The sequence below is a fragment of the Lepidochelys kempii genome, chromosome 12 (genome assembly GCF_965140265.1).
Source record: "Lepidochelys kempii isolate rLepKem1 chromosome 12, rLepKem1.hap2, whole genome shotgun sequence".
NCBI classification, from domain to species: Eukaryota; Metazoa; Chordata; order Testudines; family Cheloniidae; genus Lepidochelys; species Lepidochelys kempii.
In genome coordinates, this window is record NC_133267.1 from 2,495,566 (window position 1) to 2,507,837 (window position 12,272).

Here is a 12,272-nt window from a genome sequence, read left to right on the forward strand (position 1 = left end):
GGGGTGAGGACTCTGGCTGGGGGTGCAGGCTCTGGGGTGGGGCCAGAACTGAGGGGCTCCATGCTGGGGCAGGGGGTTAGGGTGTATGGGATCTGGGAGGGAATTTGGATGCAGGAGGGGGACTCAGGGATGGGACAGGGAGTTGGAGTTTGAGAGGGGGTGCGGGCTCTGGGAGGGAGTTTGCGTGTGGGAGGGGGCTCAGGGTGCAGGCTCTGGGCAGCGCTTACCTCAGAGGGCTCCCTAGAAGCTGCGACACGTCCCTCGGCTCCTAGGCAGAGCATGGCCAGGTGGCTCTGTGCGCTGCCTCTGCCTGCAGGCATTGCCCCCGCAGCTCCCATTGGGAGCACCTCTGCCTAGCAACTGCCAACCGGACTTTTAATGGCCCAGTCAGTGTGCTGACCGGAGCTGCCAGGGTCCCTTTTCAAGCAGGCGTTCCGGTTGAAAACTGGACACCTGGCAATCCTACCCCATGCTCCAACCTAGAGATGGCTGCATCTCTTTGCCAATCATGGCATCTATAAACAGCCCTTTATCTCACCTCAGAGGCAGCCGGATCTCAGCATTGGGTGAGAGATGCCTGTACAAATATACCCGGGACAGCTGCATCTCAATGCTGGGCGAGGAATAAACACCACCTGTGCCTCACCCCAGACGCAGCTACATCTCAGTGCCACTTGAGGAATCCCTGTTGTGTGTGTGTTGGGGGGTGGGGAGCTTGGAGTAAGCCCTGAGGCCTGAACCAGAGGTTGTGAATAAAGTTAAGCCATGTATTAAAATAGATGTTTACAAATTCACTATCCAATAGATCAGAGGTTCTCAAACTTATTTGATTATGTCCCCTCTTTGTGTCTGTGGTCCTTTAAAGCCCCTCACCCAGCTCCTGCCACCCAAGTACCTATACTGCCATCCAGCTCTGCAGAAAGAGCAGCTTCTCACACCCCCCAATTTTGAGAACCTCTGCAATATATGACCATGGCAAAAGTATTGCTCGCATTGCTAAAAAGCACTCCTAAAAGCAACAGAAAGTGGGCACATGTGAGAACACTCCAAAAGATTAGCCCAGGGCCATTCTGACCTAACACCAGGTAAGAGGATGTTTTGCCTGAGACACCTGGAGCATGATACCAGGGGCCAAGCTGATGTCACAAAACATGTAAGGTGGAACGTAAGTCGTTTGTCTCAGTCTATAAATGTTGGTGTACCTTGCCTTAGCCCTTTGTGCGGCCAAAGGGACAGCAGAAATTCCTGCTGCTGACTGGCACTCGTCTTAGTGTGCCTGTAACCATGGAGCCAAGGTGCTAGTACTGTGCCTTGAGGGCGACAAACCTGGCCAAGGGCCTTCGTCACCAAACTGAGTCCATGGTCTTTCTGAGTAGTGCTATCAAGGTTGGCTGAATCAACTACCTGCACAGGGCTGGAACAGCATACAGAGAGAACACACACCTGACAACACTCAGAATCCCACACGGTGCCAACGTAGTGAGCGGAGCATTACGGTGAGGACTCGGCTGGTGGTGTTGCTGAATCAGACTAACTGAAGCTTTCGCCATTGTAAGATCCATTCTTATTCCTCTATTTGGCCATTGTTTCAGGATATTTGCGTTTCTGGTTAATTGGCTCTTGCCTGGTCTGGAGGCAATCTCCCCTGAAAACAGGGCTCATTCATGGCTTTGCCACAAGGCCTGAGCCCGGGGCAGTGTATTATGCTGCTCCTAGAGAAGACTTGAAAGCCGTTTGTCATGAGTTCCCTCCAAGGCACAGTGGACTTCCCCCACCGTGCTGGTGCAGCAGTTATGGTAGCCCGCTCCCCAACCAATCGCACCCACAGGTATGGGGTGGGGTATAGGAACCCCTCCCCCGGCACCTTTGAAGAGTCAGGCCGAAGGTAGCTCAAGGTGGAGATGCACCAACTGGAGGCTTTCAAAACCTCAGCCACGCTAGTGCTGAACAATTTCTTCTTTTTTTTAATCCAAAATACCTGGTTTAATATTTGGATAAAGTGCTGTAAGAAGTTTTGTTTAGTGTTAACTTTAGAACAATCTTCCCAAGAACAGACTGACTTGTGAGCCTAGATGGACTGTTTGTAATTGGCAACAGAAAAAAATGTCAATGAAGGTGTTACAGACTTATTCAGAGAAACATGGATACACTCCAGCTGTAACAGTTTTATCGTAACAGAGAACAGGCTGCATAAAGGCCTAAATGACTAGCCCATGGCAGACGGCTTGCCTAGAGAGGTGAAGATCAGAGCTGGAAGCACACACAAGCTTAGAACCACAGCACAAAAAAGTAATTCCCTAACCAGATGCACATGAGAATCAGAAAGAAGTGAAGGCTTTGGGCAGGTGGCTTCAGTAACTCCCATGCAGGAGGACATCTATATCACCACTGCCATTAAAGTGCAATTGACTTCTCTTTACCTGGGACAGGCTAGAATCCTCCTTTACTTCTGGGTATAGAGGTGGTGGCTTAGGGTAGACCAGGGTATTCTCAGCTGTTCGGGATGGAACAGTGGTAGGAAGGAACTACAGAAGTGACAGCTGCCTGTCGATCAGCAAAAAGCCCTCTAGGGACTAAAACAGGAAAGATCCCCATGGACAGTTATAAGAGAGATGGAGCCAATCTGGGAGTGAGTAGGAAAAAAAGAAAACACATGGGGATCAGAGGGGGCAGCAGTACCTTGCAGGTGTCCTCATGTATGCTCACATTCAGGCCTCTACCTTCAGCAACGGAGAACTTCATGCAGCCAGACACGACGGAAACACTTCATTGTTGTGTTTGCTTTAAGGCCTGCTGAGCTCTTAAAACCAATTTCCATTCAAACTGTTCCAATTACTTTTTAAATAAGTGAACTGGAGTTTTAGCCATGTAACTCTTTCTCAAATCAATGGGAAGCCATGGGCTTTAAGCATAGCCCAAGAGATTTGAATGCAGCCTCAACCTCTAAAATTGGGGTGTATGGGGGGAGAACTATGGAAACCCAGCTCATTGGTTATAAGATGACATACACTGTGGAAGAAGAGACAAAATGGGGAGGGGCTCAGCCTTAAGAGTTGGTTTCATCTGACAAACAGTGGAAAGCCAGAATTGATCAATATGGCTTCAGTGGTGTGCAGGAGAGTCTATTCAGGATTAAATATCAAAGTCCACTTCCACTCTGAAGAGTGACTGTGAAAGAAGAGACATCATGGGGTTCCATGTTTATTGATCAGTTGCTAAGAGACAACTCTTAGTTTACAAGGAAAAAGGGTTTTTTGTTTTTGTTTTTTTTAAAATGAGCTGTCCTTCAGAATGGAATCTTTCCTTCCTGCATATGACCAGGAGTGCTGAGAGTTCAGTTTAAGTATACTCTCCCGACACCTGGGCACAACCCCCGTGCTTTCAGGAGGTTACACAGGTATAACTAAGTCTCAAACCCAGGCCAGTTAGGGCTGTTGATGCACAAGGAATTGAAGTCAGCCTTCTCTCTCTCTCTCAGCTCTGGAGGAAAAGCAGCAATTTCAGATTCCTAACAGCTAAGACTGGTTGTCTCTCTAGTAGCAGGGATAGGAGACTACACACCACGATCAGGTCAGGCAAAATAAGGGGCCATTTTTCAGAGCAGAATCTTAGCGTAGGAGGAATCACTCTACTTCTGTGCGAATGGCACTTGGGGAGGCGTGGGAGGGGGAGAATGAAGCAAGCCATGTTTCCAAACAAGATTAAAGTGAGACACGACAACCCCAGAGAGGCACTGATCTATCTTACATGCCCTAACAGCACCACTCCTTTTTCTGAAGGGAGATGAGATTCCTGACTAGAAAGAAAAGCCAGAAATTATTCAGGCTTTGATATCACGAGTTCCCTAAAGCTTTTCCGTTTTACTTGTTCAGAAGCAAATTCAGACCCTCTGTGTTATTTTTCTGCAATTGTTAGAGACAAAACCAACCCCCAGAAGTGGCATTCAGAGGCTTAGATTGTGACTGTGTAATCAGTATCCCTCATGCATGCGCTCTCTGGAAAGTGCTTTCTCCTTTCATGCTCCTATTGCTGCAAAGGTGGTACAGGCCCCTCATCGGTAGCACTCGGACAGGAAAGGAGGAATCAATTTTAAAAATACGTTGGTGATGCAAGTCCACACAGGCTGAGGGTTAATCATCTGGGATCTCAAGCTGGTTTTCTAGGACATTTGATCAAAAGCTGTTTTTCAAGCAAGACTTGTATGCCATATTCACTCCCCCTACAACTACCAATCTGGAGGAGCAGCATGGGCGATGGGTAGAACAGGCTGGGGAGGCTTAACCTCCCCTAGTGCAGCTGCTGCTGGCGGACGCCGCCGGTTGTGGGTTTCATGGTGGAAATTTGTGCTTATTATGCACAAACTGCACTACACACGCCAGCCCGGGGCTCTTCCAAGCAGGTTGGGTGGGGGGGCTCAGGGCTCCAGCCACCAGGGGAGAAGTGGGTGGCAGCGGAAGGGGCAGAGCTAGGGACTAGGCTCCCTGAATAGGGGCTCCACCCACTGCCCATGAGGAGCAGACTCCAAAAACCTTCAATTACATACAGAGTTTTCAGCTTCAGTGACCTTCCTCGAATGACGGGAGCAAAACAAGCAGACATGCTGTACAAATGGACAATTGGGCTGCAGTGGCTCACACAGCTCAAGCTTTTGCTCTACCCCACCACAGTGTGTAAGGACAGGTTTCCCTGTTTACATGAATGCAGTGATGCTTTACTTGATCTCCTTTCAGAGTGGGAAGACAGGGTCTTGATCCTGTTCTAGCTCATTTAAAAACAGTAACTGAACTAGGTTATGAAGCCTTCTCCCCTCCCAAGTAAGGGATGGGCACAGAGACGCCACTTGGCGCCCAGTGCTCTTGGTCCAAGTTCTATCATTCTACATGCAGTAGTTCTGCCAAGACATTTAAAGCCTGAAGGGTGCCTGTGTAGGGGAGAGGGTGCATAACACGAGAAGATACTTCTGAAGAGAGGAGCAGAAACCAGTGACATCCCTGTCAGAGAGGGCAGGTGGCTTTGGCTACGATGTGTTGATGCCGCTAGCTGAGGCCTTGTACATGAGATACATTAAATGACAGAGTCAAGTGCTGTGGTTGAAAGTAAATATTCCGCTTGCCCCAAGGACCCAAATGCACTTCCCCTTCCTCTTGCATCAGAAAGTCCAAAGACCATTGAAGGGAAGGCCGTCTGCTCCACCACATTTACTTGCTGACCTGGTGTACTGCATGAGCTAGGTAACCCACGTTACCAGATGTGACCCCTGCCACGGAGATCCGGCCATCTTTTGTCATGTATATGGAGAACTCCTTGGTTAGTTGCTCCACCTAAGGGGAAAAAACAAAAAAGTTCTTAGTTCTGGGGTGTCCAAACTTCACCTGACTGAAGGGCTGCTTTGGCAGCTTGCCAGGGCCTCAAGTCACAATCAGTTTGCCTAAAATGAAGGTGTAGCCCATGGAGACTGAATCCCAGCATGCAGTGCTCCATCCTGATTCTAGCAGTAGATAGGTAGAGACTCAGCACTGCATGTGGGGAATTGTAGTTTATATGAGAGTAGGTGGCTTCCCCAGGTCACATCACAGAGCTCTGAGCTGCACTCGGCCTGCAAACTGTTCTTTGGCCAGCCCTGAAACATACTCACTAGCACTGTGGCACATAAGAATGGCCGTATTGGGTCAGACCAAAGGTGCATCCAGCCCAGTATCCTGGCCATTATCTTTGAAAACTCATGGCGATCGGGGGAGGTCCCGGACGACTGAAAAAAAACTAATGTAGTGCCCATCTTTAAAAAAGGGAAGGAGGAGGATCCGGGGAACTACAGGCCAGTCAGCCTCACCTCAGTCCCTGGAAAAATCATGGAGCAGGTTCTCAAGGAATCAATTCTGAAGCACTTAGAGGAGGGAAGCCTGGCTGTTTAAAAATAGCCAGAGCTTCGCGAACCAGCTGAGCAGCGGGGACAGCAGAGCAGCTCACAGCAGGAGTTTGCCTGGGAGTTCGCCTGGAGTGAGCCCAGTGAGGCTTATGTCTTGCAAACTGCTCTGAGGAAAGCTCATAGTAGGAAGGTGATATGGAAGGGGGGGGTTCAGCTGTTGTGACCCGCACTGGATGTGCCATGTTTGTCTTTCTTCCACAGGACAGAAGCGACTTTGTCTGTACAAAGTGCAAGCTGGTCTCCATATTGGAAGAGAAGATTGAAGGTCTGGAGCAACAGATAACGACCCTGCGTTGCATACGAGAAACTGAGGATTTTCTGGACAAAACTCAGGATAGGCTTCTAGGGGCACAAAGCTCTACAGATATAGAGCAGGTTGCACAGAGGAGCCAAGAGGCCAGTGAAGAAGCTTGGCAACATGTGACCTCCAGAAGAGGTAAGCGGAATGTCCGGGTTCCAGTAACACAGACACAGGTAACTAACCGCTTTCATGTTCTCTCCACAGGTATCGTTGCGGAGAGTGGACCAGATGATATGTCTGGGGCGAGAAAGCAGAAGGAGACTCCGCTGGTTGGAAGGCATGAGATGCTATGTCCTGAGGTTGGGAGTTCCACGACCACCACTCCCAAGAGGAGAAGGCGGGTGGTGGTGGTCGGGGACTCTCTCCTCCGGGGGACTGAGTCATCTATCTGCCGCCCTGACCGGGAAAACTGAGAAGTCTGCTGCTTGCCAGGGGCTAAGATTTGCGATGTGACGGAGAGACTGCCGAGACTCATCAAGCCCTCGGATCGCTACCCCTTCCTGCTTCTCCACGTGGGCACCAATGATACTCCCAAGAATGACCTTGAGCGGATCACTGCGGACTACGTGGCTCTAGGAAGAAGGATAAAGGAGTTGGAGGCGCAAGTGGTGTTCTCGTCCATCCTCCCCGTGGAAGGAAAAGGCCTAGGTAGGGAGTGTCGAATCGTGGAAGTCAACGAATGGCTACGCAGGTGGTGTCGGAGAGAAGGCTTTGGTTTCTTTGACCATGGGATGGTGTTCCATGAAGGAGGAGTGCTGGGCAGAGACGGGCTCCATCTTACGAAGAGAGGGAAGAGCATCTTTGCCAGCAGGCTGGCTAACCTAGTGAGGAGGGCTTTAAACTAGGTTCACCGGGGGAAGGAGACCAAAGCCCTGAGGTAAGTGGGAAAGCGGGATACCGGGAGGAAGCACAGGCAGGAATGTCTGTGAGGGGAGGGCTCCTGCCTCATACTGGGAATGAGGGGCGATCAACAGGTTATCTCAAGTGCTTATATACAAATGCACAAAGCCTTGGAAACAAGCAGGGAGAACTGGAGGTCCTGGTGATGTCAAGGAACTATGACGTGATCGGAATAACAGAGACTTGGTGGGATAACTCACATGACTGGAGTACTGTCATGGATGGTTATAAACTGTTCAGGAAGGACAGGCAGGGCAGAAAAGGTGGGGGAGTAGCACTGTATGTAAGGGAGCAGTATGACTGCTCAGAGCTCCGGTACGAAACTGCAGAAAAACCTGAGTGTCTCTGGATTAAGTTTAGAAGTGTGTGCAACAAGAGTGATGTAGTGGTGGGAGTCTGCTATAGACCACCGGACCAGGGGGATGAGGTGGATGAGGCTTTCTTCCGGCAGCTCACGGAAGCTACTAGATCGCATGCCCTGATTCTCATGGGTGACTTTAATTTTCCTGATATCTGCTGGGAGAGCAATACAGCGGTGCATAGACAATCCAGGAATTTTTTGGAAAGCGTAGGGGACAATTTCCTAGCGCAAGTGCTAGAGGAGCCAACTGGGGGGGGGGCGCTTTTCTTGACCTGTTGCTCACAAACCGGGTAGAATTAGTGGGGGAAGCAAAAGTGGATGGGAATCTGGGAGGCAGTGACCATGAGTTGGTTGAGTTCAGGATCCTGACGCAGGGAAGAAAGGTAAGCAGCAGGATACGGACCCTGGACTTCAGGAAAGCAGACTTCGACTCCCTCAGGGAACGGATGGCCAGGATCCCCTGGGGGACTAACTTGAAGGGGAAAGGAGTCCAGGAGAGCTGGCTGTATTTCAAGGAATCCCTGTTGAGGTTACAGGGACAAACTATCCCAATGAGTCGAAAGAATAGTAAATATGGCAGGCGACCAGCTTGGCTTAATGGTGAAATCCTAGTGGATCTTAAACATAAAAAAGAAGCTTACAAGAAGTGGAAGGTTGGACATATGACCAGGGAAGAGTATAAAAATATTGCTCGGGCATGTAGGAATGATATCAGGAGGGCCAAATCGCACCTGGAGCTGCAGCTAGCCAGAGATGTCAAGAGTAACAAGAAGGGTTTCTTCAGGTATGTTGGCAACAAGAAGAAAGCCAAGGAATGTGTGGGCCCCTTACTGAATGAGGGAGGCAACCTAGTGACAGAGGATGTGGAAAAAGCTAATGTACTCAATGCTTTTTTTGCCTCTGTTTTCACTAACAAGGTCAGCTCCCAGACTGCTGCGCTGGGCATCACAAAATGGGGAAGAGATGGCCAGCCCTCTGTGGAGATAGAGGTGGTTAGGGACTATTTAGAAAAGCTGGACGTGCACAAGTCCATGGGGCCGGACGAGTTGCATCCGAGAGTGCTGAAGGAATTGGCGGCTGTGATTGTAGAGCCATTGGCCATTATCTTGGAAAACTCGTGGCGAACCGGGGAAGTCCCAGATGACTGGAAAAAGGCTAATGTAGTGCCAATCTTTAAAAAAGGGAAGAAGGAGGATCCTGGGAACTACAGGCCAGTCAGCCTCACCTCAGTCCCTGGAAAAATCATGGAGCAGGTCCTCAAAGAATCAATCCTGAAGCACTTGCATGAGAGGAAAGTGATCAGGAACAGCCAGCATGGATTCACCAAGGGAAGGTCATGCCTGACTAATCTAATCGCCTTCTATGATGAGATTACTGGTTCTGTGGATGAAGGGAAAGCAGTGGATGTATTGTTTCTTGACTTTAGCAAAGCTTTTGACACGGTCTCCCACAGTATTCTTGTCAGCAAGTTAAGGAAGTATGGGCTGGATGAATGCACTATAAGGTGGGTAGAAAGCTGGCTAGATTGTCGGGCTCAACGGGTAGTGATCAATGGCTCCATGTCTAGTTGGCAGCCGGTATCAAGTGGAGTGCCCCAAGGGTCGGTCCTGGGGCCGGTTTTGTTCAATATCTTCATAAATGATCTGGAGGATGGTGTGGATTGCACTCTCAGCAAATTTGCGGATGATACTAAACTGGGAGGAGTGGTAGATATGCTGGAGGGGAGGGATAGGATACAGAAGGACCTAGACAAATTGGAGGATTGGGCCAAAAGAAATCTGATGAGGTTCAATAAGGATAAGTGACGGAAGAACCCAATGCACAGCTACAGACTAGGGACCGAATGGCTAGGCAGCAGTTCTGCGGAAAAGGACCTAGGGGTGACTGTGGACGAGAAGCTGGATATGAGTCAGCAGTGTGCCCTTGTTGCCAAAAAGGCCAATGGCATTTTGGGATGTATAAGTAGGGGCATAGCGAGCAGATCGAGGGACGTGATCGTTCCCCTCTATTCGACATTGGTGAGGCCTCCTCTGGAGTACTGTGTCCAGTTTTGGGCCCCACACTTCAAGAAGGATGTGGATAAATTGGAGAGAGTCCAGCGAAGGGCAACAAAATTGATCAGGGGACTGGAACACATGAGTTATGAGGAGAGGCTGAGGGAGCTGGGATTGTTTAGCCTGCAGAAGAGAAGAATGAGGGGGGATTTGATAGCTGTTTTCAACTACCTGAAAGGGGGTTCCAAAGAGGATGGCTCTAGACTGTTCTCAATGGTAGCAGATGACAGAACGAGGAGTAATGGTCTCAAGTTGCAGTGGGGGAGGTTTAGATTGGATATTAGGAAAAACTTTTTCACTAAGAGGGTGGTGAAACACTGGAATGCGTTACCTAGGGAGGTGGTAGAATCTCCTTCCTTAGAGGTTTTTAAGGTCAGGCTTGACAAAGCCCTGGCTGGGATGATTTAACTGGGAATTGGTCCTGCTTCGAGCAGGCAGGGGGTTGGACTAGATGATCTTCTGGGGTCCCTTCCAACCCTGATATTCTATGATTCTATGAAAGTGATCAGGAACAGTCAGCATGGATTCACCCAGGGCAAGTCATGCCTAATTAATCTAATTGCTTTCTATTACGAGATAACTGGCTCTCTGGATGAGGGGAAAGCAGTGGACATGTTGTTCCTTGACTTTAGCAAAGCTTTTGACACGGTCTCCCACAGTATTCTTGCGAGCAAGTTAAAGTAGTATGGGCTGGATTAATGGACTATAAGGTGGATAGAAAGCTGGCTAGATCGTTGGGCTCAACAGGTAGCGATCAAAGGCTCCATGTCTAGTTGGCAGCCAGTATCGAGTGGAGTACCCCAAGGGTCAGTCCTCGGGCTGGTTTTGTTCAATATCTTCATAAATGATCTGGAGGATGGTGTGGATTGCACCCTCAGCAAGTTTGCAGAGGTCACTAAAGTGGGAGGAGAGGTAGATACGCTGGAGGGTAGGGATAGGATACAGAGGGACCTAGAGAAATTAGAGAATTGGGCCAAAAGAAATCTGATGAGGTTCAACAAGGATAAGTGCAGAGTCCTGCACTTAGGACGGAAGAATCCCATGCACCGCTACAGACTAGGGACCGAATGGCTCGGCAGCAGTTCTGCAGAAAAGGACCTAGGGGTTACAGTGGACGAGAAGCTGGATATGAGTCAACAGTGTGCCCTTGGTGCCAAGAAGGCTAATGGCATTTTGGGCTGTATAAGTAGGGGCATTGCCAGTAGATCGAGGGATGTGATTGTTCCCCTCTATTTGACTTTGGTGAGGCCTCATCTGGAGTACTGTGTCCAGTTTTGGGCCCCATGCTACAAGAAGGATGTGGAAAAATTGGAAAGAGTCCAGTGGAGGGCAACAAAAATGATTAGGGGACTGGAACACATGACTTATGAGGAGAGGCTGAGGGAACTGGGATTGTTTAGTCTGCGGAAGAGAAGAATGAGGGGGGATTTGATAGCTGCTTTCAACTACCTGAAAGGGGGTTCCAAAGAGGATGGATCTAGACTGTTTTCAGTGCTACCAGGTGCCAGAACAAGGAGTAATGGTCTCAAGTAGCAGTGGGGGAGGTTTAGGTTGGATATTAGAAAAAACTTTTTCACTAGGAGGGTGGTGAAACACTGGAATGTGTTATCTAGGGAGGTGGGGGAATCTCTTTCCTTAGAGGTTTTTAAGGTGAGGCTTGACAAAGCCCTGGCTGGGCTGATTTAGTTGGGGACTGGTCCTGCTTTGAGCAGGGGGTGGGACTAAATGACCTCCTGAGGTCCCTTCCAACCCTGATATTCTATGATAATTCTATGTTTTCCCTAATGCAGCCACTAGCAACCCAGAAGGGACCAACTTCTTTTTCAATGAGAGGACAAGCTGCTCCTTCAAGGCAATGCACTGAGCAGACCAGCATGCAGCCAGCAGGAATCTCACACACACAGAGCAATCCAACAGGACTGGAATTTCTCCTGGAAACTGCCTTAGGGCAACCTGCTTAGGTCCCACTGGGATTCCCCCAAGGAGACTACATGAAAGTCAGGTACATCTTATCAGTTTAATTTAACACTGACCTGAGACATATTTAGAAAGAAAAAGCCAATGCTGAAGTGGGAGATTATTTCGTCATCAGCTCCCCACACCTGCCCATGAACAGCATGTGTTCCATAAGCCCAGCCTGCCGTGGATATCCATGTGCTTCCTGTTCCCTCAAGTCCAGGGGAATTGTTTTTCAAGCAGATTCTTGAGAATCGCACTTACCTGTTCAGGTTTCAGCCCTGTGTAACAGAACATGCCGATCTGGTCAGTGATGTGTTGCCAGTTGTGGGAGGAGCCTTCTTTCTTGAGGTTGGCCACCAGTTGGTTGCGCATGTCAATGATTCGGTTAGCCATCCCCTTCACCTCTTCCAGCCTGCAGGAGGAGCAACAGGAAGGAGATGCATGGACATCAGATTCAGACAAAGGTGAGGCAGGACAACAACAGAGACTAGCATGCAGTTGACTACCCAAGGAAACACTTCTAAAGCTTCCCTCTTCACAATTCACACTGGGCACCAACCTGAGATGCTGAAATGAAGTTATGCACTGCTGCTTGAAACTGGTCATGCACACATTCAACTGAGAGTGCTACAGGCAAAAGATCACTTTGGTGGCTTCAGTTAAAGAGGCAGAGCAAGCCTAGTGTTTTAGTTCAGTGTGGGAAGTTGAGTCCACACTGCTTTAGGAGCTGCCTCTCTCTCCTGTGATCAGAAGATGGGAGCTCTTTATTAA

General features: G+C 49.3%; 1 protein-coding gene across 1 annotated transcript in view; it reads right to left on the minus strand.

Moving 5' to 3' along the window:
• Positions 1–2,060: 2,060 nt before the first annotated feature.
• Positions 2,061–12,272, minus strand: part of GOT2 (glutamic-oxaloacetic transaminase 2) — a 34,815-nt gene continuing 24,603 nt past the window's right edge. Inside the window, exons 9-10 of the mRNA XM_073307151.1 lie at positions 11,763–11,913; positions 2,061–5,321 (exon numbers count right to left, since the gene is read on the minus strand). Coding sequence (XP_073163252.1) covers positions 5,199–5,321; positions 11,763–11,913 — 274 coding nt within the window. The 3' untranslated portion in view covers positions 2,061–5,198. The remainder of the gene's footprint in view (positions 5,322–11,762; positions 11,914–12,272) is intronic.